At 43.1% G+C, this 25,349-nt stretch overlaps 13 protein-coding genes across 13 annotated transcripts; 4 read left to right on the top strand and 9 right to left on the bottom strand.

The window, feature by feature from the left end:
• The first annotated feature begins 19 nt into the window (after nucleotides 1-19).
• V1512DRAFT_256326 (thioesterase-like superfamily-domain-containing protein) lies at nucleotides 20-1,502 on the top strand. The gene is made up of 9 exons (XM_066914992.1): nucleotides 20-341; nucleotides 388-441; nucleotides 489-750; nucleotides 804-989; nucleotides 1,038-1,057; nucleotides 1,108-1,149; nucleotides 1,199-1,223; nucleotides 1,273-1,334; nucleotides 1,385-1,502. Exons 1-9 carry the CDS (start codon nucleotides 132-134, stop codon nucleotides 1,427-1,429), a joined length of 906 nt encoding a protein of 301 aa, XP_066774186.1. The 5' UTR covers nucleotides 20-131; the 3' UTR covers nucleotides 1,430-1,502.
• On the bottom strand, nucleotides 1,406-1,949 carry V1512DRAFT_256323 (glutaredoxin-like domain-containing protein). Its single transcript, XM_066914991.1, has 2 exons — nucleotides 1,646-1,949; nucleotides 1,406-1,594 (listed from the first exon to the last, which is right to left on the bottom strand). Exons 1-2 carry the CDS (start codon nucleotides 1,826-1,828, stop codon nucleotides 1,472-1,474), a joined length of 306 nt encoding a protein of 101 aa, XP_066774185.1. The 5' UTR covers nucleotides 1,829-1,949; the 3' UTR covers nucleotides 1,406-1,471.
• V1512DRAFT_256317 (WD40-repeat-containing domain protein) lies at nucleotides 1,931-4,547 on the top strand. The gene is made up of 6 exons (XM_066914990.1): nucleotides 1,931-2,898; nucleotides 2,942-2,990; nucleotides 3,034-3,137; nucleotides 3,187-3,954; nucleotides 4,002-4,056; nucleotides 4,103-4,547. Exons 1-6 carry the CDS (start codon nucleotides 2,179-2,181, stop codon nucleotides 4,462-4,464), a joined length of 2,058 nt encoding a protein of 685 aa, XP_066774184.1. The 5' UTR covers nucleotides 1,931-2,178; the 3' UTR covers nucleotides 4,465-4,547.
• Nucleotides 4,548-5,000: 453 nt separating this feature from the next.
• Nucleotides 5,001-6,499, bottom strand: V1512DRAFT_200116 (tyrosine phosphatase family-domain-containing protein; the record flags this gene model as incomplete). The annotated part of the gene is made up of 3 exons (XM_066913178.1): nucleotides 5,001-5,080; nucleotides 5,127-6,068; nucleotides 6,118-6,499. 3 exons carry the CDS (start codon nucleotides 6,497-6,499, stop codon nucleotides 5,001-5,003), a joined length of 1,404 nt encoding a protein of 467 aa, XP_066774183.1.
• Nucleotides 6,500-6,702: 203 nt separating this feature from the next.
• Nucleotides 6,703-7,988, top strand: V1512DRAFT_218504 (uncharacterized protein). The gene is made up of 4 exons (XM_066913630.1): nucleotides 6,703-7,114; nucleotides 7,162-7,196; nucleotides 7,244-7,539; nucleotides 7,586-7,988. Exons 1-4 carry the CDS (start codon nucleotides 6,817-6,819, stop codon nucleotides 7,758-7,760), a joined length of 804 nt encoding a protein of 267 aa, XP_066774182.1. The 5' UTR covers nucleotides 6,703-6,816; the 3' UTR covers nucleotides 7,761-7,988.
• Nucleotides 7,844-9,897, bottom strand: V1512DRAFT_256309 (regulator of chromosome condensation 1/beta-lactamase-inhibitor protein II). The gene is made up of 2 exons (XM_066914989.1): nucleotides 8,919-9,897; nucleotides 7,844-8,867 (listed from the first exon to the last, which is right to left on the bottom strand). The coding sequence occupies exons 1-2, from the start codon at nucleotides 9,825-9,827 to the stop codon at nucleotides 8,022-8,024; spliced, it is 1,755 nt and encodes a 584-aa protein (XP_066774181.1). The 5' UTR covers nucleotides 9,828-9,897; the 3' UTR covers nucleotides 7,844-8,021.
• A 98-nt stretch (nucleotides 9,898-9,995) lies between these two features.
• Nucleotides 9,996-12,051, bottom strand: V1512DRAFT_256308 (armadillo-type protein). Its single transcript, XM_066914988.1, has 8 exons — nucleotides 11,928-12,051; nucleotides 11,747-11,875; nucleotides 11,578-11,694; nucleotides 11,402-11,527; nucleotides 10,953-11,354; nucleotides 10,776-10,904; nucleotides 10,594-10,722; nucleotides 9,996-10,542 (listed from the first exon to the last, which is right to left on the bottom strand). The coding sequence occupies exons 1-8, from the start codon at nucleotides 12,007-12,009 to the stop codon at nucleotides 10,022-10,024; spliced, it is 1,635 nt and encodes a 544-aa protein (XP_066774180.1). The 5' UTR covers nucleotides 12,010-12,051; the 3' UTR covers nucleotides 9,996-10,021.
• A 179-nt stretch (nucleotides 12,052-12,230) lies between these two features.
• On the bottom strand, nucleotides 12,231-13,122 carry V1512DRAFT_256304 (uracil-DNA glycosylase-like protein; the record flags this gene model as incomplete). The annotated part of the gene is made up of 1 exon (XM_066914987.1): nucleotides 12,231-13,122. A coding segment is annotated over one exon (886 nt), but the record flags the coding sequence as incomplete, so codon positions are not given.
• A 46-nt stretch (nucleotides 13,123-13,168) lies between these two features.
• Nucleotides 13,169-14,848, bottom strand: V1512DRAFT_256302 (uncharacterized protein). The gene is made up of 3 exons (XM_066914986.1): nucleotides 14,458-14,848; nucleotides 13,858-14,406; nucleotides 13,169-13,806 (listed from the first exon to the last, which is right to left on the bottom strand). The coding sequence occupies exons 1-3, from the start codon at nucleotides 14,692-14,694 to the stop codon at nucleotides 13,267-13,269; spliced, it is 1,326 nt and encodes a 441-aa protein (XP_066774178.1). The 5' UTR covers nucleotides 14,695-14,848; the 3' UTR covers nucleotides 13,169-13,266.
• A 95-nt stretch (nucleotides 14,849-14,943) lies between these two features.
• V1512DRAFT_256300 (uncharacterized protein) lies at nucleotides 14,944-18,554 on the top strand. The gene is made up of 6 exons (XM_066914985.1): nucleotides 14,944-15,347; nucleotides 15,402-15,481; nucleotides 15,528-17,294; nucleotides 17,341-17,556; nucleotides 17,607-17,828; nucleotides 17,872-18,554. The coding sequence occupies exons 1-6, from the start codon at nucleotides 15,030-15,032 to the stop codon at nucleotides 18,242-18,244; spliced, it is 2,976 nt and encodes a 991-aa protein (XP_066774177.1). The 5' UTR covers nucleotides 14,944-15,029; the 3' UTR covers nucleotides 18,245-18,554.
• V1512DRAFT_9002 (uncharacterized protein) lies at nucleotides 18,374-19,549 on the bottom strand. The gene is made up of 3 exons (XM_066918558.1): nucleotides 19,206-19,549; nucleotides 19,088-19,148; nucleotides 18,374-19,028 (listed from the first exon to the last, which is right to left on the bottom strand). Exons 1-3 carry the CDS (start codon nucleotides 19,249-19,251, stop codon nucleotides 18,590-18,592), a joined length of 546 nt encoding a protein of 181 aa, XP_066774176.1. The 5' UTR covers nucleotides 19,252-19,549; the 3' UTR covers nucleotides 18,374-18,589.
• A 315-nt stretch (nucleotides 19,550-19,864) lies between these two features.
• On the bottom strand, nucleotides 19,865-22,660 carry V1512DRAFT_8975 (kinase-like domain-containing protein). The gene is made up of 3 exons (XM_066918557.1): nucleotides 22,659-22,660; nucleotides 22,120-22,606; nucleotides 19,865-22,051 (listed from the first exon to the last, which is right to left on the bottom strand). The coding sequence occupies exons 2-3, from the start codon at nucleotides 22,294-22,296 to the stop codon at nucleotides 20,072-20,074; spliced, it is 2,157 nt and encodes a 718-aa protein (XP_066774175.1). The 5' UTR covers nucleotides 22,297-22,606; nucleotides 22,659-22,660; the 3' UTR covers nucleotides 19,865-20,071.
• Nucleotides 22,661-22,972: 312 nt separating this feature from the next.
• V1512DRAFT_201535 (uncharacterized protein) lies at nucleotides 22,973-25,056 on the bottom strand (the record flags this gene model as incomplete). Its single annotated transcript, XM_066913222.1, has 8 exons — nucleotides 22,973-23,056; nucleotides 23,106-23,181; nucleotides 23,230-23,780; nucleotides 23,828-23,887; nucleotides 23,938-24,072; nucleotides 24,126-24,295; nucleotides 24,342-24,695; nucleotides 24,750-25,056. The coding sequence occupies 8 exons, from the start codon at nucleotides 25,054-25,056 to the stop codon at nucleotides 22,973-22,975; spliced, it is 1,737 nt and encodes a 578-aa protein (XP_066774174.1).
• Between the last annotated feature and the right edge of the window lie 293 nt (nucleotides 25,057-25,349).

Here is a 25,349-nt window from a genome sequence, read left to right as displayed (position 1 = left end):
CCCACTCCGCATTTAAGCCGCACAGCATATTTGTCTCGGGCTGGAACATTTCAGCTGAGGTCCATTCTGCCGCGAACTCATATAATCAGCCTGATCTAGACAATTGCAATAGGATTCTGCGGCACTGAAAGATGTCGGCTGAAAATTCTCCAATTGAGGAGCTGTTAGAGCTTGAGGAGCTTGATCTAGATCTGTTCCGGAGTGCGCAACCGCTATACAAACCCAAAGGCGCACGCGGCCTGTTTGGTGGAAATGTTATTTCTCAGTCGTTGATGGCTGCGATAAGAACGGTGCCTACAAAATATGAAGTTCATAGTATGCACTGCTACTTTGTACTTGCTGTAAGTTTCCGTTCATTCGAATGATCTTTACGACTAATCGAGTTAGGGCGATGCTAGTTTTCCCATTTTGTACAAAGTTGAGCATGTTAGAGATGGACGAGTGAGTGTTTTAGTTGCTCGGACTACATAGAGCTAATTGGCGTGAAGTCATACATTACTAGAACAGTGCAGGCTAGACAAAAAGGCAGGTGTATATTCACAGCAACAATCTCATTTCAAGTCCCAGCTGAGACGGAGATGTCTCATTCACCAAGTTTTCCAAAAGGTGTACCGGTACCAGAGAAAGTGAAGGACTATGCTGCTGCAGTGAAAGAACTATTTAAAGCAGGCGCATTGTCGAAGGCTGAGTACGACACCGCCGAAGAAGTTAATCGTGCCCATCCAGTGGATACCAAGTTTGTTATTAAAAGTACCAATTACTCTTATGTTCTTCAAGTTTGTGTTTACTAATGTATATTTCAGCATATCCAGATGGTACGCCAGCAGAAGACAAAAGTAGGTGGTTTTGGGTACGCGCTAGAGGTCAGATCAAGAACTCACATGCGCATGCCATGGCACTGGCGTATTTTAGTGATAGTTCACTCCTAGGCACTTCCCCTTGGGTAAACAATGTAAAAGGAACGGACATCTCTATGATGGTCAGTTTGGGTATGTTTCATTACAGATTGTGAAGTTCTGTTACTGAGAAGGTGACAGATCATACTATTTACTTCCACGTAAGTGAACAAAACGGTTACGACTTGCCGTGTAAACTAAGTAAGATCAGGCACCATGCAAAGCAGATGAATGGCTTTTATATGAGATGCAGGTAAGCCAAATTTTAGTGATCCGTGTTGCATGGCAGCTGACAACGTTAGTCCCCGTGGTCAGGGTCACAGCGAGGTAAGCATAGTTCTGATGTTTTGCCTTTAATAGTCACCAATCTGAACAGGCCTTGTCTTTGCAAGATTATACTCTCAGGATGGAACACTTGTGGCCTCGGTCATCCAGGAGGTATTGTTCCTTTATTGTTCTTTGAAGGATCTCCGGACTGACTGGTACAGGGAGTTGTTCGACTGCGCAAGCGAGATTCTAAATCAAAACTATAGAATTGCTATCTTGACTGATCATTGTGTATATACAAATTTAGACTATTTTGATTCAATACTACTTTCTACTAAATTTATAACATCTTGTTCGTGTATATGATGCATGATTTTTTTGATTGGACTATTCTCAGTCGCTTGGAAATGAATAACTGGAACGTCGTAAGCCTAGAGATGTCAATCCCACCAGTGGAACTTCAAATCAAACTGAGTGCGCACGTATTTGTCAAACCAGCTCTTATTATCTGGCTGTAGAATATCGATGGTCTTGTACTCAATCTCAGGCAGTGACTTCTTCGCTTTCATCACGGCTTCTTTTGCCTCTTCACATAGTCCACATTGAGGTCTTCCAAACAAAATTATGCTCGGGAACTTAGCAAGTCGAGCAAAATTGACCCGCATTCTTCCGGATCAGCTATATTCCGACTCTAATTGGTATGGTCAAGCTTTGTATGTCAACCCTCACGATAGAAACTTTAAATATATGCACGACTCCCGTTTAAAACAAAATACTACTACGCTTCGTACGTTCACTACGCAAAATACTGTACAGTTTTATGCATTAGTAAATATTGCCTATTTTGGTGTTTAATGTCGATGCGCTAGCTTTGCAACGTTGGCCTGTATCCTTTTTCTCATTAAAACTTTTGTCGCTGAAAGTCTACGCACAAAGCACATCAGATCAAGGTCGGTGCCAAAAACTGTTACTTCAAATTAGCATATAAGAGTTGACAGACTCAGCTTGCAGAAACATGGATGACGACGATAATATGTTGGATCGCTCGGATGATGAACGCGAAGAAGATGAATTGGCAAGACGCGACTCAGATGCGGACGACAATGATATTGATGCTGATGGAGACGGTGATGCTGATGGAGATGGAGATGCTGATGGCGATGCTGATGGCGATGCTGATAACGATGCTGATGGCGATGCTGATGGAGATGCTGATATGGACAATGACGGTGATGTTGATGAAGATGCAGATGACGACGCTGATGGAGATGATGACGGAGACAATGGTATGGATGTCGACGACGACGGAGACGGCGAAGGGGACGACGACGAAAGAGACGAAGACGGTGATCCAGACGGAGATGTGGAGGGGGATAGGGACGACGATGAGTATTCACAAGATCAGGCACTTGACTCTCAACAGCTGCAATCACAGCCGGATACGACAACGGCCGTCGACAAAGCATGGCTGTACTCATACTCACACTCACGTCAGTTTATGAAGAGTCTTCTACTACCAGAAAAAGATATATGTACTTCTTACGATATTGCTCCCTACGTCGCTGCTCCTATGGCGACTTCTATCAATTGCATGGATCTGCCTCAATCAATGCGTTGGTTGTATACAGGTGGACAGGACGGGTTCATACGAAAGTTCGATTTTTATGCATCTGTCAGCGGCAAATTGCCTCTAACAGTGGCTCAAAAACATCCATTTCCGGATAGTATAACAAAGGTACAGTATACTTCATAGCTGTGACCAATCTAACCGCCAACAGGCTGGTGTACTAGTTTCATACTGGGAAAACGAGGATCCTTCAGAAGATTGTAAGTATATTACAGATGTGTTTGAGCTTGACTGAATTGTCAGTATCTTCTGTCACTGGTCCCGTTGAAGAATCAGAGATGAAAGTATCGCCAGTCTATGCACTTGCTGTACAGTCTCAAAGTTTATGGCTTCTCTCCGGACTTGAAGTATGGATTAAAGTGCGGTGAAATTGAACAGTATTCTTATTAAATCTAGACTGGTGGAATTACACTACAGACAATCAGACACGCCGAAGGCAAAATTCATGCTCATTTACAAGGTCATTCCTCGACTGTATCGGTGCTTAAGCTTAACCGTGATGAAACGTCAGTGTTGAGTGGGAGCTGGGACAAAAATGTTCTGCAATGGGATCTGAACACTGGCCAAATTGTGCGCGAGTACGGTGGTAGTTCTGGACAGATCAGCGGAATAGCATGGAGACCAGAGATTAGCGGGACTGCTACGATCCTATCTTCAACACCAGAACAAGTAGACGATGTAACAGTAGACGCTGATATGAAGGAAGTCGAACTTTTTGATCGAATACCAGATAAAAGCAAAGATGGTGATTCTGACTCTATGGGGTCACTGTTTGGCGAAGATGATGACGAAGATGAAGACGAAAGCAAATTGACGTTAGACAGGTCGTTGCTGCAACATACTTCAGAAACAGCAGCAGTTGAAACTTTTGAGCCACCTGTGGAAAATGAAGGAGAATCAGTATTGACGGAAGCTGTCAATGGCGTTAAAGCCAACGGAGTCACAAATGGCACATCTGACGACAGACCCGGAACGAATGGATCGAAACCGATTTTGACTGCCCCATTCAATGAGCAATCTGGTGGTTTAATGCGAGAGAACACGTCAAACAACATTATTCTTACAACTTCTATTGACGGCCATGCAAAAATATGGGACAGCAGAATAAGTAAATACGTTAAGGATATTCCTCTTCCCAGTGGTGTGCCACCATGGTGTATGAGCGTAAGTACGATGATAAATGTCTATGTTTTGAGCTGACAATACATCAGGCTTGCTGGTCTGTCGACGGTAATAACATCTACCTTGGACGAAGAAACGGCACTGGTAAGGTTATGTCTAATTGGATAATTGCAAGTGTAACTGTCAATAGTCGAAGAGTTCTCCGTGCATTCTCTGGATAAACCGGTACGGTCGCTGAAACTTCCTGGAGGCTCAGGACCTGTCAGTTGTGTCACGCCTATGCCTAACGGACGGCACATTGTCTGTGCGTCGTATGACAACATTCGACTTTATGATCTTCAAGCTTCGACCGGATTGACGACGTCAATGGCTAAAAGCAGCATTACCAGTAAAGTGCCATTTTTGATTGTTCCTGGTCACCATGGCGGTACAGTCTCGGACATTATAATTGACCAAACCTGTCAATATATGATCACCACCGGCGGGAATCGTGGCTGGGAAGGATCTGCTACAGAGGTTATGATTGTGTACGAGATTGAAAACATTCTTTGAATGTAGAGTGTACGATAATTCATGTATTATGGAGTTTTTGCGGTTGTGTATGTCTATTAAAAAAATGTACTATAGTCTATATAGTTGATTTTCGTACTGGAACAAGCAAGTGCCCGTCGTGAAGCATACCAGCTGTAAAGACCTCAATCGCTTCCTTGGGAGCAAGTAGTAAATTTGAACGTATTGTAGCAACGTCTTGATCTGTGAACTGAAGATGTTTCTTTAAATACCCGACCGCCCCACCAAATTCTTTCTCTATAATGTCTATTGTGCGGACCATCGTTTCGTATCTATCAGGTATTAGTTTAAGCAAAACTCGGCTTTGAGTGGTCATACGTAGAGCTCATTATGTTGTTTGTCATTTCTTCGGTCATAGTTTTGTGTGACAACGCATTCATGATTTGGTTGAAATATGCTACTCGGTATTAGTTCCCACGTTAAGTTTGCTATACAAAAATACCTACAACTCAAGCCGTGTCTTGTCAGCTCGTATTCCCTGTGAATGTCAGTGCATAGTGAAAAAATTCCTTCTATACCTACCGAGCAATAGTATTGCTGTCAACACCAGCCGTGAGTAAGATAAGTGCACAGATCACGCCTGTTCTGTCCTTTCCAGCTAAAATTTGTCAAATACATATAGGAAATACCCCTACTAAGCATACCCGTGCAATGAATGATCAAAGGCTCATCAGGTTCGTCTCTAATGTGCTCGAAAATGGAGCGGTAAGCTGAAATTCCGTCTGTCAAAAACTCTCTGTAGACTGTTAAGAACCCTTCAGACCCCAGTGCCGCAAGATCAAGCACTCTTGCTATTTGCTCAGGTGACATGTCTTTATCAGCTCCAACCGGAACATGCACTCTTTCTAGACCCGGAATGTTATATATACCGTTTTGTTCGCATTCACTAGAAGACCTCAAATCAAAGGACTTCTTGGCATTAAGTTTGTTGACAACTCGCTTTCCTTGCTCGGTGATACCATTCAAGCTCGCGGCTCTAAGTAGATACCCAGGACGAACATAGTGACCAGTCGGCGTTTGCCAACCGCCAAAGTCACGAAAATTCATGACGCCGTCAACATTTTTCCAGCGTGAGACCGTGCTCAGCCAGCCGCTCCGGTATAGGAATCGCTTACGACGCTCCTCGGCCGAGATCCACTGTGCTATTATTTTCACTACTTCGGGATTGTGATTAATCCTAACTCCCGTTTCAGAATTCCGGGAGTAGAAGTTGTGGTCTGCGTCGGGAATGAATTTGAGAGTATGACGATCGCCGAGAAGATTTGCAAACATTTCAGAGTCTTTAACAGCGACAATGACATCGCTTAAACCATAAACTGTCAAAAAAGACGTGGAGTTTGGGAGTGTCGCAATTTCGTTCATGTTCGGTTCCGCAAGACTGAGCGTTTCTTCAGCAGGCACCCAGACACGCTGTGTCTTCATGTACCGCGGTATATCTACCCAGTAGCCACCATCCTCTTCCCATGTGCGGGAAAATTTAGCAACTCTTTCTTTGATTTGTTCAGTTCGAAAACGTCCACTGCAGTTGATCAAATTTGGAATTGTTGGATCATATTTAGCAGCATACATCAATGCAGCCACAGCGCCTGACACGATCAGTTACAGTTGTATTGAAGTTATATTATTTGCACAAACCTCTAGAATGCGCAACTAACGCAAGCACATAAAGCTGTAATTGTTCCCGAACATATTTAAGCACGTCACGAATGTCATAGTAGTCCTCGTCAAGTGTTCGGCCATTGGGAGACTCAATTTCTGCAGACTCACCGCAACCACGGAAGTCAAATCGAAATGAATAAAGACCCAAGTCGCTTTGCGCCAATCTATGGGCAAGCATCTTCTGATAACAGTAATTTTTATGACCGGCAAATCCGTGCATTAACACAAGCACACTTTTAGGGTACGACGGATGAGAGGGAGCAGTCAGGATTCCGACGATGGCACCAGAATTCGAAGTAGACGGTAGCGAAAACGGTACTTCTATTTGCTCTTCTATAAATACTGGTCGATCAGACATTGCACTTTACTAAAATAAAAAGAGCTGTTGAATATGACGTTTGCTCTTCCTTGTGAGTTCGTGGCTGTTCGTCGCCTCGCCCCGGAATCGTAAGTTCCCAGTTCAGGGGTTAGTATCGAGCCGCGCACTTTTGTGGGTGACACAAATGGTTATTTGATCAAAAACTACATGCCAAATATCGCTCTAAACAGCAGAGATCACTAGTAACGGTCGTCATTACTAAGAACAGCGTCGTTTCCACAAATTCGTGTCAAGCTATCAATTTACTTTCCAGATCAAAAGACTAGTCATACGGGCCAACAGAGGTTGTGGTATCAATGTCGTTACCAAATCAACAGCCAAACCAATACGGCGGAGGATCCGCAAATCTCCAGTTCTACTCTTCAAACTATGATGCACCACAATCTGCGTCGTCAGCTGGTCGCTACTCCAGAGGCCCTGGCATAAACTCGCGCAATCAACAATTTTCAACTTTTGGAGTCCCGGGTGTGCCTGGCGCTGGAGGAGCAGGTGGTGATGGGTTATCTGCGGCAGCTAGTGGTGAGCGATTGAGTACAGGATTATTATCAGCATTTGGTACAAGTGGTTATTCTGATGAATTGCCATTGCTAGAAGGTGGGATTGATAAGGAGCAATAGCTACTCGTGTTAACTTATGATTAGAACTTGGAATCAATTTTGGTCACATTAAAACAAAGGTTGGTTGCTACCACAATGTATGTGCAATATTAATTCTATTATATAGACGCTCACAGTCTTAAATCCTTTGGCTCCAGTCGACACAAATATTATGGACGACTCCGACTTGGCAGGCCCAGTTCTGTTCTTTTTGCTTTTCGGTACTTTCTTATTGCTGTCGGGCAAAATTCATTTTGGATACATCTACGGTGTTGCATTGCTAGGTTCAGTATCTCTTCATCTCATCATGAATTTGATGGCCAGTACCAGTGGGATCGATTTCATTCGAACGGCTAGTGTTTTAGGATACTGTCTGTTGCCATTAGTTGTCGCGTCGGCGCTTGGTGTGGTCATGAGCATGGAGTATGTATTTCGTACGCGATCGTCAGTGGAGTAATTAACAGACTAGTAACATATTCGGATATTTTGTTTCTATGCTAGCAATTTTTTGGTGCACGTATTCGTCGTCTGCCATGTTCGTTGCCGTCTTGCAATTATCAGATATGAGGCCACTGGTAGCTTACCCATTGGTTCTGTTCTATACAGTATTCGCAGTAATGTCGATATTTGCCGATAAGGCCTAGTTGAGATTCAAGTCATATCCGCGCGGTTATTTCATGTAGCGTATATTAAGCCGAGGCGGTTGTACAATAGTAAAATCAAAGCAGTTTAATTTTTCCATCTATCGGTTTCTTTAATTCCTTTATCTATGATCACCATTCTATTCATCAAACAATCTAGGACTGACTATAGCGTACATATACAACAAATTTTGTCTTCATTCTTCATTAAATCATAACTTTTCCTATCAAAACTAACCAAATGTTATTGCTTTCGTAATAGATTTATTCAAACGCTTTTGGTGGTACGCCGGCAATAACCGAAAACTGACCGCCTGCACCAGCAAGCACCATGTTGACACCCTTTGTTGCGGTGTTTTCAATCTTAGTCGGAATTTCGACATCCTCGCCTGCAGGACCTTGGCCTACTTGGTAGGTCTCGCCAAATCCCCAAGACCATGCTGTTCCATCGCTTGCCAATGCAATACTGTGGTGACTGCCACATGTCATGTACTTGAAAGTAATATCGTCTTCGCCAACTTCAAGCTTGGTAGGGTCTGGGAGAAAACGAGGGTGACCTGCCGCATCTTTCACTACGGTTTCCGGCAAATCGTCTTTGTCGATACCGATTTCAAACGAGTCAATGCGCCCAAAAACGTAAAGATCCCCTTTAGACGATAATGCAATAGAATGATGCTCTCCACCAGTAATGCTCACTATATCTTTGTCATTCAATGCATCCACGTACGTAGGCGATGTAACAACAGCACCGTCCTCGCCAGCTCCCTCGCTTGGAATGCCACACTGACCAAACTGGTTAAGACCCCACGCCATAACCTGACCGGAAGTATCAATTGCAAATGCGTGAAACTCTCCTGATCCAATGAGCTTGATGTTCTTGATCCCAAACTCACGCGGAGTAAGCGATTGCATACGCGCTCGTTCCACCACACGTCGCCCCAATTGAAACTGCTGTCCGTTACCCCAAGAATAAACCCTTCCGTTCGTGGTCAATGCCAAGGCGTGATCTTTCCCCGCGACAATCTGGCTCACGGGATAAGGAATCGGCATCTGCACCGGCGTGTGTTGAAACTCAACATGCTCGCTAAATCCTAAAACTCCTTCGTTGCACTGTAAAAAGTTAGTGCTACCAAAACCAAGATTGAAACTTCTAGTTCTTACTCTGAAAGTTCCCCAAGCCCATAATCTACCTTCGCTTGTGAGTGCTACTGACAAGCTGTCCGAAGCAGCAACCTGCACAAAAATAAGATCAGGTGGTAAATGTTCAACGAGAGCGGGTGTACTCTCAAGCGGATTTAAGTCGCCATCATCGTCGTCCTCTTCGGCGTCAATGTCTCTCAGCATTCCAGCTTCACCTTGAGTGGTATTGCGGCCCAAAGCGCCATGATCATTGCAACCCCAAGACCATAGTTTCCCATTTTTGTCAATGGCAAGTACATGTGCGCCTCCAACAGAAAAATCAACAATTGACACTTCATCAATTGGTAAGAATGGATTCAAACGCGGTCGCTTAACTTCTTTGTTCTTTGCATCCGGTCCCAATCCGAGCTCAGCCATACTTCCAGTACCAAAAACGTACACATTAATCGGAATTGTTTTTAAAGAAGGCACTAGATTAATTTCCTTGCCAGTGACCTTTTTTAGTTTGTATGGCGCGGGAAATGAATCTTTTTCCTCTTCAGCATGCCCGTTGATCCCATTTATTATCGGCTTCTCGGCTATAGCAGCAGCTTCTGTCTCTCCTTCTTTTGTTGGTTCATCAATCTGAGTGTCTGCAAAGCCTTCATCCGCCCTTTCTTCTAAAGGTTCCAGCTTGTTTACATCCCTTTGTTGCAAATCTGGCTCTGTGATATTCGTAGAGAACGAGTCCGACACTGAGATTAAAGAATCTTTGGACGAGACTGTTGATTCTGTTCCAATAGAAACTTTCTTTCTGCCACGATTTGTTGCTGGCTCAGGCTCTGCTGCTTTTACTGCACTGTGTCTCTTTGATGCTCTCTTTGCGGGAACGTAATATTTGCGCTTTTCTTCTGCATCGTGCGTCTGTTTACGCTTTCTAGATGGTGCCATTGCGTGTATAAATTGATAGTGAAGCCGTAGAAGTTGATCCGCGGAGCGATGAGATGGTAGACGCCTGTAGAGAAGCAAATTTAAGCCCTGTTTTGATGCGTCGATGAGCCTCGACTTAAAATTTCATATTAGGGTTATTCAGGGTTAATCCTACAGTACGTCGGACTATCAACGAAACACATTCACTTTTTACTTTAACTTACTGAGCGTTTGCCCAAAACTTTTTCATAAATCATTTCCAAACCCTCACCTTGCTTTCCTTGTGTATTTGCGTACTGTGCAAAACCGGCTCCTAAATTTGCTGCGTTTTCTCTAACGTTTCCGTCTATCGTGTCGTCGTCCAAAAGCTCAAGAAAACTATTGACTGCTTCTTGATTGCTAATGACTAAGGCCAGTAAAACTGATTTAGAGTCAGAGCTTTGAAAAAGTAGTGCTAGCGCAAGAATTGCCTCTCCAGAGAGAATATTCTTGTTTTCTTTCTCAAGTAATAGTGAAAGTAGTAACTTGACCATAATCGTGTAATTTTCCATTCCCAGCGAATCTTGTATTGCAGTTTTTGTTGTGCTTTCTAAATGAAGAGACCTTATCATCGCGCAAAACAGACGTGCGGTTTCAATTTTAATAGTCTTTTCATCGCTCTTGCTTTGAGCATTCAAGCAAGCTGAAACTAGTTGCAGTTCGTTTTCACATTGCATAAATTTCGTAGCATTGGAGTCTAGTAAAAAGTTTTAGCCCGTATCAGCGTCAGTAAAACCTGACTACTTACAAGATCCCGTTATTAATAGGCGTACAACTCCAAGACCAGTAAACATCACCGGGGAAGAAAAGTGCCGTTTGACAAGTTTTAGCGCCGCTTCAAATGCTCCGCATTCATACAAAGTAGATTTGTTCTTGGCTGTTAAAAAAAAGTAAGATAGCAGCTTAATCTGTTTTATTTAATTCACGTACCACCAATAGCCAAATTTTTCAATAACCCCCCTGCAGTATATAGTTCCTGCGAGGAGTTTGATACTTCAATGGCAGCGATGACATCCTTGTGAATGTAAAACTGTTCAACAAGTTTTTCGCAACTAGGACCTTACAACTGTCAATGGTATTAAATTTTCAAACTGCTAGCAATCATACCGTCTACTCCAAGATTCCCGATAAATATAAATCCAGCTGCACGCAAGCTACATTCGTTGTCACCACTACCCGGAACTTTGATCCAAGACTGCCATAGACTGAATAATATGTTGTCAAATGTAACTTTCTGTGGAAATTCTTCTAAGTTTGAGACATTGGCAAAAACAATCATGAATGCCTTTACTGCTTCTTCCTTGTCCTCTAAATCGACTTTGGTTATTTTCTCAAAGTTCTGGCAGAGAGCAAATAAATCGCTCTGTTCCTCAAGTAGATTTTCTTGAACTCCGCTGTAAGCCATCAAAACGCTGATAGGTGCCGCAAAAGATGCGAGCTGTGCGAAAGAAAATGATTTAAGTAATATATGTATAGTGTCTTCAGGTATTAAATCTTCGGTCAGTGTATCTAGACACAGTTAAATATAACTCTTTCAGTCAGATCACTATTTGTACCATTGGTTATAAGCAACTCTAGCACTCTCGCTGTATATTCGTGCGTTGTCCCATCAGTTGATGTGTTAAGAGTATCTAGCAAAATATCAAAAAACCGATGCTTTATCAGAAATTTCTGAGCCGGTTCTGCGATTGATACTCAGTAGGTTGTCTTTCAAAACACGCAACAAGCATACCATAGTCATTGCAAAGATTAAATAAAACTATGAGACCTGTTTTCTGAAGAGAGCTTGCTATTATAGCTTTAATTGATATTAAAAATGTGTCGTTGAGTAGGAAACTCCGGTTGGCATCTTCATACAATGTCAGATTGCAATGCTGAATCTAATTGTGCATTGTACTCACCATTATCGGCACATATATTGGCCAATATTCGCATGCACTGAAACTTTATGTTTTCTGGTTCATCCAACAATTTTTCTATTATTTCTTCAACCAACGCTGGCCTGTCATTAAATTCACTTCTTGAATCGGCTGTTGCTATGTTAAAACTGGTTCCAGAAGAATAAGCTCAATTAAGTCTCACGATTTGCAGCAACTCCAGCAAGATCTGAAAGCAGAGCCTCTAGTTTGTTCAGTGGACAGACTGGCAGAGCTTGCGGAAGCATGTCCTGAATTGATTTGGGGTCAATAGATCAAGAGTATACGTCTGTTCAATTGCTACGATATACCGAGCCGCACAAATCTTAAGATTGGACTCTGTAGTTTAAACCCTAATTTGTACACTTGAGTACAGTAAAAAAGCACCTTACAATTGACATGCATTTCACAAGCTTCACAAGGCGTATGGGGATTACTAAGAACAGTATTTCACGCACCAAGTCATATTCATGTTTCAAATTTCAATTTTTGATTTTCTTTCTCTAATGCTCTGAATTGACTGTCCTAATATTTTCCAAAGATCAGCCTTCATAGAGCGCGAATATGCTGCTACACGGCCGGATGTTGAAGGTACTACAAACACCCTCGGGCACCATCTACTTGAGTTTTCAACATGCGGATCAGACTTAATGGCTGAAACTGCAAAGTCAAAGCTGTTCTCGTCTTGCCAACCCCAAGTAAATGCTTTATCCAATGGTCTACCGGTTTTATAACGACTTACTGAATCCCAAATACCCTTTCCAACTATACAAACAAGCTCAGGCTGATATTCTCGTATTCTTTTTTCCAAACTTGCAGCACTTTGTATCATTTCTTGTTTGGATAGCTCGCTTTGCTCAGCAGTTGGTCTCGAGACGAGGTTTGTAATTCCCAAGCTCCATTTTGCCGGTAAGCTGCGATCTTCCTTGAAAGTCAATTTCCGAGTTACACATCCAGATTCAAACAATAATGGCCAAAATAGGTTATTGGGTCCTGCAAACGCATGCCCTTCCTGCGCTGTTTTGACTCCGGGATTGATTCCCACAAATATACAGATCAAATCCGCAGCAAGTGAGTCTGAAATTGGCGACAAATGTGAGTATTTTGACGGTGGTGCATACTTTCGTGCTGGCTTTCGCTTCTTCTTCATTGGCGTAGTGTCTGGAGAAGAGAAGGAGAAAGATGTAGTGGCATCAGCGGTAATTTGTGACTCCATGTCATTATCAACTGACGGTGTTCTTGGTCGAGGTGGTGTAGGTGAACCGATCAAACCATCGGATTCACGAGCAAATCTGTCTAACAATCCGTTGAACGAAAGCAATTTTTTTGAGTTTTCTCCCGTAACATCATCGGCAGACATGACTGACAAAAATGATCTCACTCGTCATTGTTACGTTACTATATATTGCAATATATTGAGGTTTTAGTACCATAACATCTCAACCATAGAACTAGCTCTACATCTTTATTATACACTATGTGATTTCCAATTAAAGTAAAATAACTCAATCAAACGGATCGCTTACGACCGCTTTGATGATCGCGTCAGAATCATCAGCAGCTAAGACAAGCTCACTCACAATTGGTCCAACATATTGCTTGAATTTCTCCTTATGGTCTTCCGAGACCTCGTCAATTGTGGCCAACTCAGAATCAACCAACGACCGCAAAGCGTCCAGTACTGCTTTTCTAAGTCTATTCTTATCTTCCGTAGAGGCTGAACTTGCACTGCTAATTACCGACGCCCAATCCTTGAGATTGCTCAACACTAAGACACGAACGACTTCGGGACCAATGGATTTAAGCCCACATAGAGCGCCATACTGAGTTCCAGCCGATTTTCCCGGATCCATAAATGCTTTTAAAAGTGTACGAGTTACTCTCGGCTTTAAAGTGTGATAAGCGTCGCCATATTGAGTACAGACTTTTTGAAGAAGAGAAGCTGCAAAATCGCGAACTTCGTAATGTTCCTCATTGGCCGCCTGAGTAGTTCCGATTCGTTTTCCTACTAGAAGTGTTAAGATAGGAGGCATAACTGAATGGATCTAACACAAAGTCAGAAATGCTCTAGAATATAAATTCAAATCCAAACATACATATGGTTCTATAAATATTGTAGGGTTTGTTAGTAGACGGTGCAGAACTTGAAGCATTAAATAAAGCATTGTAGCGTTTTTCAGGTTTAACCGTACTTTCTCTGCAACAAACTGAATAAAATATGGAAGTAGTTGATGCAAGCCTGGATCGTTTCCAAGACTGGTTAAGACAGCATTGATCATACTTGCATCTGAGGTCTCCTCAGTCAAGACAGAAGTCACACGCTCAAAATACAGCTGTAACTCTTTAGACAAAGCATGTTTAACAAGAGGTTTAACTTCAACTTCTGTCGACGCTGCTCCAGATGAGTTAGTCAACGAAGTACGACCCTCGGGTGGCAGAGGATTTTGAGGAATTGCTGGCTGCACGCCTTCAATGGCAAGCCAATGCGCTGTAAAAGAGACTTCCCGTGGAACTTTCGGAAGCGGCATGTTGATAATTTTTTCAAAATCAACTTCATCGTCGTCAATATAGTATAATGTCTGTCCTGGACCTAATATTGCTTCTCTGAAACGCAGAGGTCTAGATGAATCGTATCCATACAGTGGCTTCGCGTTTGTTAATAACTTCAGCTGTAATTGTAACTGAAACAATCGTACCTCGACGTTCAAAACACGAAGAGCACTACTGATATCAGCAGCTGTCAAACGGGTACGTTTGGAATGTCTCATGAAAGTCGTGGCCTGCTCAAGCACTTCGTTAATGCGATACTCTATATCCATCGCTAGAACCTTTGCAGCCTCGTCTGAAAGATTGGCAACTCCCAAGCTTTCAGCTACATCTTTGACTGTGTCAAACGGAGACCAGAGAGAGTATGAATACTTCATAGAAGACATATTGATCGGTATATTCGCTCTTATCGAAAACAATAGTTACAACCCCTCTAATCTATCCAGTCATAACTAACAACGCCAAAGTTCTTTACTTTATCTTTGAATATATTTCAGGTAGTTGCGCAATATCTGATTATAATGTCTGAGCTATGATTTCTGTGCAGTGGAGTTGCCAATACAGAATAAATTTAGGTTTAGGTTATACAAACCCTTTTCCACGTGCGTGTAACAGGATTTGTTTACCTGCCGTCGCGATCCTGACCCTCACTCATTCCCACATCTACTTGACGCGTTTCGCAACTTTACAGCTTGAACGGCACGCGTGTGATTTGAGGAAGATGTCGCAATTTTATTTTGGGAGTGCGACTTCTTTTCGTATGCCCGTGCCTTCAGGCGTTCAACAGGATCAGTGCTCCACTCCACTTACAGGGCCGTTGAGTGAGTCGCCGTGTACTTCAGTGAGCACAGTCTCTCCGCTTTCACCTTTGGCGCGAAGATTAAGATCGGATCTTAAAGTGTACTCTTTGCGGCATCAAACCCAATTACAAGAACTCGTGAATCATGCACCTGATAACGATCCATCAAAATGCCTTTGGACCAACGATGAGATCAAGTTTCTTTTGCGAATCACCGCAAATGATGTTAATTACAATTTGGTACGTGAGTTTAGCTGAGCTGTTTGGTGATTTAGCTGATCTTATGATTTACAGAATTGGAACGATATTGCGTCTTTGATAGGAACCCATTCCGGAGATGAGTGCAAGCTCATGTATCTTAGCCTCCGAAACGAGTAAGTGGCCTTTCGTGTATTGAACACTTATTGACTCGAGTTCTAGCTCATCTTATCAATTGGAAACGGTACTGAGGTTACGCCCCAAGACTCCACTACAGCCAATAAATGCTAACATTCAACTACCACCTCCAGCTGTACCTTATGTTGCGGGCAGCGCGACAGACAAAAATGCGCCCGTTACAGATTTTGCCAGATTTGCGGCAACCCAGCATATTAACAAAAGTGACTTTTTTCAAAAGACACCTCACAGGGCAGCACCTACACCTGACATGACCACAGATGCCGCACCAAACTTACATTACAAAATGGATGACTACTTATCAGTCACACTGCAGAATAAGTCTCTTCAAGTGCTGTCTGACAAAGCTGCGCTGCCAATTGATGTGAGCGCAGAGGCTGCAGAAAATACGTGTCATAATATCAACGACTGCAGGCCTGTTACATCGCAAACCAATTATCTTCAAGACATGACTGATAATTTGGTGCCTTCAATCGATATAGGTGTAGAATATGCAGAAGATGCGCATAGCAAGATCAAGGGCAGCGCGGCACAGACATTACAACAAGAAGTGCAAGAGAAGTTTCATAATGCACAGGGTTTGCAAGGAAACCTTGGTGTTATAGAACAATACGAAAATGAACTCAATACGACAAAAGGGAATCTTGCAGAATGTGGTGTCCACAACCAATCTGCTCATACTGCCGACGTCGGTTTTCAGGTGCGAACTCTGACCCCGCCAGAGGCAGAAGTGTCTTCAGCTTCATATGTTGCTGCCAATGACCCGTATGATAACTCAGCTGGGCCAGAGGATAATGGTGAACGGCGCGTTAGGCGAAGGATTAAACGACCTGTTAGACGACGGCCTGAACCACGTACTAAAGAAATACGAAGGGATGTAACTAGTTCCGGTTCCGTGCCTTTCTTGAAATCCAAAGAGCTCACAGACAAAATTGTGGGAAAGTTTGATACAGCTGCAAAATGCAGTCCGGTTCGACATCCTTCAGCCACGTCTGGTTTAAACTTATCGGCCGACAATACCAACAAGAATGCTAACACAATAGGAGATGACTTAGTTTCTTCAGAGCACGCATCTCATGACACTATCGCAACGTTGTCGAGCCCAAGTTGCGTTACTGATAACAATAGTACGTCTAACGCTGCACAAAGACGGCCGGTACCGTTAGACTATTTGTTTAACAAATCGTCTTTGGGCACCGATCCTGTTATAGACCAATCTAATGGGATGACGAGTGGCGTGAATTACGGACTTGTCTCTCTAGACCACTTATTTGACGACTGTTCTGCTTCAACATCGCATTCTGATGATAATATTGCCGGTCGAGGAGTGAGTTCTGGTTATAGTGGTCAACACTCAGTCGGCAACTGTGGTGAAAGGAACGGCATCGACTCAGACTGCTCAGCTGAAACGCACTCGTCGGCTGAGATGTCCCTTTCCGATCAAAGGAAAAAAAGGACACGGACAGATTGCAATAATGAGCATCTATCTCGACCGTGTAGCGTGCAAAACATGACCACGCGGGCTATTGCACGAAGTGTTGAACAACTTGCTGTGACGCCATTTGGAAAGCGTTCTACTGTGAATTGTGCTGTTTCAAAGGCAGTTATTGCAAAATGCGATAGTGTTACCGAAGCTATTCAACGCACCATAGAATCTCCGGCTGCCATGCGCCGTGCAACAAAAGCTATTGCTCGCCGAGCAAGTAAAGCTAGGAAGCAGCAACGAAAACAGGAAGAAAAGAAGCTTTCTTATTTGCGGATGTTTGATGACTGCGAAACCAAGCAGAGATGGTAAGAAAGTTATTGTGAGCGTCGAACTATACTAACAGACAACAAGGTTATTGAAGACTCCACGAGAAGTAGTAAAGACAATTTTTATGCTACGCGATGAAAATAATACGCCATATGTGACAATTGCACAAGTAGTGTCTGATAAAAAGAGCGGTAGAGTCTATACAGCAACCGACGTAGAGCTGTTATACTGTTTGAACACTGATACCGCAGTAGAAAGCCAGAAGCAAGATGATTTAAGGAAAAACACAGCTTTGGGACGGTAAGTTCATTTAAATTATGATGGTTTCATGTAACTTATGATTGTGACAGAAAGAAGCCTTTTATGGAATGGGAGGACAGACTCTTACTGAACGAGAAGCTAGTGCCTAACGCCACATGGAAGCGAATTCAAAAGCATCTTCCAGACAGAACTATTCCAGAGCTCAAAGTACGCTTGAATGAGCTTTTATTTCAACCCAGATCCCGTTCTCCAGGGATCAGAAGGGGCTATCGATTGCATGCACCAAGAACGCCTTCATTCAGAAGTCGACAGTATGGTTGGTATGTTATAGTGAATCACAACTGACCTTATTAGGATTGCTTACGAATGGAGTAGTCACGATGACACCGGTTCTAGTGGATCAGAGTATGAAATTTATTCAGCTGCGACAGAAGATGAGCATTCTTTGGAAGGTAAATTGAGTGCTCCATCGCTCGGCATACCGCACGACATGCTTGACGATTCAATAAGCGTACTGAGCGATCCACCAAGTGATCTGGGTGGCGATGAGCCGTTCCTGAGCGATGGACATGATGAGCGCTGTACGGCTGTAGCAAATGAAGAGCAACAAAGCGGTTTCGACGATGGCGACAACGAGTCATGCTTGAGCTATCATGGACACAACTTACTTCTGAAAGACTGTATTGTAGTGGCTAGACCAGGGTTTGTTGCTTTCGCTAGAAAATGACTGTCTGTACGTCTGTATTTCTGTGATGACTGTTTAGCCTTTGCCTTGCATACTGTGATTCGGATTGAAGGATTTAGACACCTTTGACTTGATTGTTCTGCGTGCGCCTGTATTTTTTATACCAGTCAGTGTATAGTGCTTTTACTGCAGGTCGGGTGTTTAGTGTTTATAAGGTGTTCTGGTGTTTAGTGACGGCTTCGATATTAAAATATGGTTAACTTCTGAGCAGTCTCGTAATGATAGCAACTGTGTAATAAGCGGTCCACTATACATAAATTGTTCAAACTTAATAAAGTTCCTTTAAACCAAGAATTACAATAACCTATTAACTTGCAAATGGAATTCTTACATGAAAGCAAGACCTACACTTGATATTGCGGTGAGAACGAGAACGGCCATACCCGAGTTGACAACTGCCTTCTTTGAAAGCTGCGCACCGGTATCCCAGATCAAGTGACGGACTCCATTGTAAGCGTGGAATGTGAATGGAGCCGAGATCAAGAACTTCACAGCAAACTTGGCAGCAAATGGCAGAGCGCCGAAAGCGGACGCGATGGCAGCGCTAGAAGGGGCGTAGCCCAAGAGGGGGCCGAACGCATAGGTCAGTCCGACACCGTAGAAGCCGGCAGCAAGGGCGACGCCAGTGATACGGTGGAAACCAGACAGGACCCATGTCACCTGGGGCTTGTAGATGGTGAGATGTGGAGACACCGGTCGAACTGAGCGCTGCTTAATGAGAATGTCTTCTGCCTCTGCGGGAGTGACGGACTGTGTAGAGATAGATCTGGTCTAAGTATCAGTAACTTTACTCCACAAGACACATTCGACTACAAGAATACTGACCGTCTAGCAGCAACAATTAGCAAAGGCTTGTTTCCGGACATGCATGACGCTCTGCCGACAGCTGTCGAAGTAACGTTAGCAAAGACACAATGTGTTCGACTTCATTGCATGTTCGTACCTGTAAATGCAGAGCGCATTATTGGACGAATTGAGATTGAAGCCATTGTGTATTTATGTACGCCTTTAAATTAGCAGCAAACACGCAATTGTTGTTTGGTTGCGAAAACAAGAAACGTTTATACTATGGCGGGGGTGAATTATTGACAGAGTCGAGTCGTGAAGTTGTCAGTAAAGTGCCTTCCGATGGAGAGCCGGGTCGGTTCAAGTCCCTTACGGTGACCATCCCCACGCGATTCCGACCAATCATTCCAAAGTATATCAAATATAGGCCGGGTAATTATTTGATCCGGGTAACCACTTTTTTGAACAGGTCCCAAACAAAATTTTGATTTTGTTTCTTTATACCTTCCCTCTGTTCATACGGAAAATTACTTGCTGGTTCTCTCGTAAGAGAGAATTGGCAAGTGTTTTTTTTTGCGTAGTTCTACTCAATGTCTATGCTGCTCGCTGAACAGAGTAGACTGATAAACCCCGATTAATCACGCTACATAGTTAAATTTGAATACTTTTTTGCGTTTCATGCTCGGGTTACATCTATTCTTATTTTTTGATCCTGATTTGTAAGGCTGTATTTGTATACTGCGGGCAATCGACTTATTATCAGTGCTTAATGCGTAATAGTCTCCTTAACTGTCGTTTTTTGCAACTGTTGCTGTCGCTATCAACGGGCAGAAGTCAGAGGCACCCAAGAAATAAGATTACATACAAACACTACAATACACTCGACGACCACTCGACCACTTAGTTTGCTGTATACCGCCAAAATTCAATGTTGAATTAGGCAAATTGTTTACTACACACATTTGGGCAAAGTTTATATTTTTCCTGAACGATAAAAATAACAAAACTACTCCTGTGCTCTCCTTATATCTCCTTTTCCTTCTTCTTGTAGCTCACAAGATGCGCACTCTCGGCCGGTACCAACGTGTGCTCGTGATCGGGTGCTCGTATCAGCTTGCCATTATTATCCACAGTGCACATCTTAATTGACTGCACAAACGGGTCTTCAAATATCTCCTTCAGTGTCGCACGCTTCTCCGGATTTAATGTAAGCATTCGGCCAACAATAGGTCGAGTCTCATGTGGTAACAATCGCAACAACCTCCATGGTCCTCTAATCACTGGTTGGGGAGTTGTACCATCCGGATTGGTGCCTGCAGGCTTGGAAGGAACTTCAGGATGATCAGGATCATATGGCTCAGAACTGAACAGTCTAAATGAATTGTCCGACTTTCTTGGAGCCTTCCAGGGGAAACGGCGCAACAACATGCAACAGAAAATGATGGCAATAGACCACACATCCGCCGGCTGTGGATCGTATTTCAATTCTGAACACACTTCTGGCGCAAGATAGGGGTCAGAGCCAACAATTCCATGAGCTTTCACAATTTCTGATTCAAACGGATATCTGAATACGGAAGCAGAGCCAAAATCGATAATTTTCACAATTCCAGTGTCCGACACAACACAGTTGTCAAGCTTGAGGTCCCGATGAGCTAATCCCATATCATGTATGTATGAGACACCTGACAATATCTGCTTGAAAACGCAGAAAATTTCAGGTCGCGACATCTTTCCCGACATGACAATAGCAAACAGATCGTAAGGGCAATACTCCATGACTTCAAAAAATTTACCGTTCTCATGCATAATGTCTAGCGTCTCAATGATGTTCGGATGATGTAAAGTCGATCCAATGCAGAACTCAGCGGTAACTTTCTTTGAATATTCACGTTCGCTTTCGTAAGAATGTCGGGCACGGAACTCCTTTACTGCGAAAGTCGTGCCATCAGATGATCGCTTCATCAACCGAACCGACCCACCAGCTCCAGATCCTAACACTTTTCCGAAACGTCCATACTTCTTGTTCAAACCAGGACCATCTTCTCCAAACGGCATAGACTTCAGATTCGTTGAAGATGCCGACGAGCCAAAGCCAAATGTACTACTGTTGTTTGTAGCTGCTGGAGTAACACCCAAAGTGGCAATTGATGCAGAAGAAGCAGTGTTAACACTTTTCGATTTGTGCCCCTTTGTTTTGAAAAATCGTTTAAGTTCCATCATACTGCCGTGAGCACTTTTAAGCTTACTCGATCCGCCACCCTCTAAACCTGAACCCGAGTCATGATGATGATGATGATGATTCTTTCCAATGGCTGAAACAAGCGACACTGCTGAAGAAGCAGCGGCAGCCGCTGGTCGCGAGTAAACCCCGCGTTTGGTCTGCGACAACGCCGGTTGCTGAACAGCGGTTTGTGAACTTGGCGCAGAAGTCGGCGCATAATCATGTTGCGTTGATGTAGACATATTTGCAGGAGGAGAATCCGGAGCGTCATGATGATGATGATGGTGGTGATGTTTCTTTCTAAATACAAATCTAGGCGCTATATCTACCACGCTTCTGGTTTGTGGAGCCCTGTTCTTTCGAGAATAAGGATCGTCTTCTGGCGCAAGCGACTGGGTCGTCTTATTTGTAGAAATCTCACTTGGTGGTTCCATCTGGTCAGCAGTTTCAGTCATTTCTCGCGAATCAGTCGTTTCTCGCGAAACATCTCCGACAGAACTCTCCCGAGATACCGGATTCGATGCCAATTCATGTGTTGGCGAATCTAGGAAAAACTTCGCATGACGACCTGACTTCCCAGCTGCTCTAGACTTCACACCGTCAATATCGTCGTCGTCGTCGTCGTCATCATCATCTGCATCATCTGCATCATCGCCATCTTGATCCACATCTACGTCGCCATCTTTGTCGTCAGAGATCGACCGGCTGATCATTGAAGCCGGCACGGACGTAGGTAAAGTCATAGGAGAACTTGGAACCGACGAACTAGGTGATGCACCCTAATAATAATCAGACTTCAGCCCGGCATATATTTGATCACGCGTTTGATCGTATTTCTAATACTTACAGTCGATGGCGGTAGTATGACTTGCTCATAGACATGAGCATCGACTCCTAACAATCGATTCTTTTTGAGACTTAAATCATTCAATCGTCCAGATAACCCATTCATATTTGATGAGCTCTCTGGTTCAGTCTTATCATACTTGACTTCAATGGTTGGAATATCAGTATGGTCGCTCATATTGATTTCTGTATATAAATGCAAGCGCGGCTTTCAACTGTGCCGAAGCACACCGATGCAATATTAATGAAGAGCTATGTAGTAACGAGCTATATGTTCGCAATTAAAATTGATTGCGTGCGATTTGTGTATGAACACAACTTTTGAGCCTGTAGACCTGTAATATATATTCCCCCCAGATGGCGACAATATTAGATGTGAGTAAGAATAGTTTGAGAGAGGGTTATAACGTCCTGTACCGGTCCAGCACACATTCACACTTACCCTCACTAACTATAGTAATCGCCTCCCGGTAGTAGTGGACCCTACACTTTACTGTATGTCAACCGCCATTTTAAAGCCTCATTAACAATAAATTTTACCTCAATTTACTAACAAAGCTAATAATATTTTATCAAAATTACTTTCATTCTTCTCGTCTCTCTAATTGTGTTAAAATCAAGGTTGACCTTGAAAAAGCGGACGTACTTTCAAATCTTGGGCAAGGGCTTCTAGATAGACATCGGGTCAAGCAGATGTGGACGAACGTCGGGCCAATGTCGGACAGCCACAAAACCCCTCTGCTAACATTCAAGTTATATCGAGACAAATAAAAAAATACGTCATAGTAGTTCCCAGTTATGAAGGAACATGATCCATAAATAAAAGTTTTGCTTGCATTATTCTCATTAAAAGCTCACAATTCCCATTTGTCGACTGCACTGATTATACCATCAAAAATAACAGTATTGTTCACTGGGACGTATTGCCCTGTTATCAGCTGCGATCTGATTTAGCATCTCTTAACTGTGAAGCCATCAAACTCATACCTTTACAATCTCTTGAGCTCCAATTCCTCCGATCAAAGACGAAATATTGTGGAGTTCGCCTCCACCGGATCGTACACTATGTTGTGTTATTACTCTTCCATCAGTATCTGCCGTTGCAACTTACAACTCTTTTACCACCTTCAACGTATAGTCTGAAAGTGCTTCGCCGCCCCAGCTTTTCACCAATTCTAAGGCGATATCTGCTAATGTTGTTTCGTCCGCCTCCGTATCGTCTAGAGCTCCAGGAAATCTTCCCATGCGCTCTTCAAACATTTCTACTGCTCGGAATCCAAGGTAGACGTGCATCAACGAATTCTCTTCGGTAAGACTGGTCAATATCAGCTTTGACTTGGCCAAATCAGGAGTGTATTCTTCTTCAATCGACCGGCCATTCTGAACAACTATGTGTCCTGCAAACTTGCAGAAAGTTTCAATCTCGTCTTCCGAAATGCTATCTGAAGGCAGACCCAAACTCGAAAGGATCTCACTCACTCTATTAGCAACCCATTCCTGATCTTCTTTAGCCTTTTTGCGATATATCGTTTGTAGTACAATGTAGGTTTTACTGTCAGCCTTCATATCTGGAAGTGTGCCAGGCAGTGGTAGATGTCCGCCACTGACTGGACTTGCAACAAAATCGGCTACCGCGCGTGTAAGAATCCAGAACTTAGTCGACTCGATATTATTAATCATGTACCATTGGCTAAGCAACTCCAACTTACAGTGGCATTAAGCTTTTGAGCTCTAGGGTCATTGAAGATGCTCATAACACTTGAAGAAATCTGTCATTTTAATTAGTATAGTCATTATACCAGTAACATAAATCACATACTGTCGTCGGTCTGACTTCACGTAATACTGCACCCAGTGCCTCGTCAAAATTTTCTGAATCAGCATACCTTATACCTGTCTTGACCAAGTCTTTAAATTTGTTCTTCTCGGCATATGTGGAAGGTGGGGCACCATTCTATAGTGTTAATAATCTCATCACAATAAATAATTTTAACAAGATAATCTTACTTCTGTTTGCCAGCGTTTTAAATAATTTAGTAGCAAAACTATGTATGGCACATGCTGATAATCTGTTTCTCCCAGCTTCTCTATCTCAATTGATTCAACATAACGCTCCAACTCAGGCCATGGACAGTCTAACCGGAGTTCAAATGTTGACTCTGGATGTGATTCGACAACTGATCTATATTAGCGTTCTTTCTAGACTGAAAAGCATTTACGTACCAGTGTGTTCAGGAACAACGATCCTGGCATAAGCATAGAATCCAATTGAATTGGCAACAAGTAATGGAATATTCTTCTCCCATAAAACCTTCGCAACGTTTTGTAGAACCGATGGCCGGATCTGGTACGCAACCACCATGGAGAAAGACTCCCAATACGATGGATCTAAGCCGTCTAATGCCTTTAGATTTGCTATCTGAGCATGACCAGTTGTATCAGCATTAAGCTCCTGCAAATACTCGACAAGCTGTTCTGCCCTAGGTTTGCCAATACTATCCGACTCTAGAAAAAAATTGACATCGACATCGTTCTCAGTCACATCTTTGTCGTCTGCAACCGTAAACGTTCCAGCTCCTATAACAATTGCTTAGCATTTTTACTATACTACCACACCACAGCAGTACTAACCTGGTAAAACCAAATTCTTTAAAATCTCTGCGCCTGCTGCCGATGCCGTCAAGAGCAAGACATGTGCTTCTTCTAGAGCGGCTTGTCCGTTAGCAGCCCACAAACGCAATTGCCGGTCGTATTTTTTGTCACGAGCAGTCACAATATGTGGTGTGGACGACCCATCCCATTCAGTCTGTAGCATAGTCTTGACTTGCGCTGTAATATCGGAAATTGAAGGTGCTGTAAAGGTCGTGTTAGTGCGCGAGTTGTCAGTGTTAGCCTCGGTTGATGTTTGAACGCTGTTAAGATTTGTCTGGTTATTCATTAACCACAAACCACAAACCAGAAGTAAATTTACTTTAGCGATTTACTATGTCAATTGGCAATGAAAGCATAAGCACTAATTTTTGGATGCATTGTCGAATATCTCTGATCCAGGTACTTCAAAATAAGGTTTACAATTGTATATATAAATTGGGTAAGGGTTTGATAAGCTGACTGAGCAATACAATTTGTTCACGAGAAGTGAATTAACAAGTACATTCTCATTGCGCAAAAATTGTATACTACTTGCATGAGTGGCTTTTGCATTCTACGTTCTAGTTTGTCTGTCAAAGC

This window comes from Lipomyces arxii, assembly GCF_038497795.1.
Source record: "Lipomyces arxii strain Phaff 12-163 unplaced genomic scaffold V1512scaffold_1, whole genome shotgun sequence".
Lineage (NCBI taxonomy): Eukaryota > Fungi > Ascomycota > Lipomycetes > Lipomycetales > Lipomycetaceae > Lipomyces > Lipomyces arxii.
The sequence above is the reverse complement of the archived record's forward strand: the minus strand, read 5'-3'. Positions and strand labels throughout refer to the sequence as shown.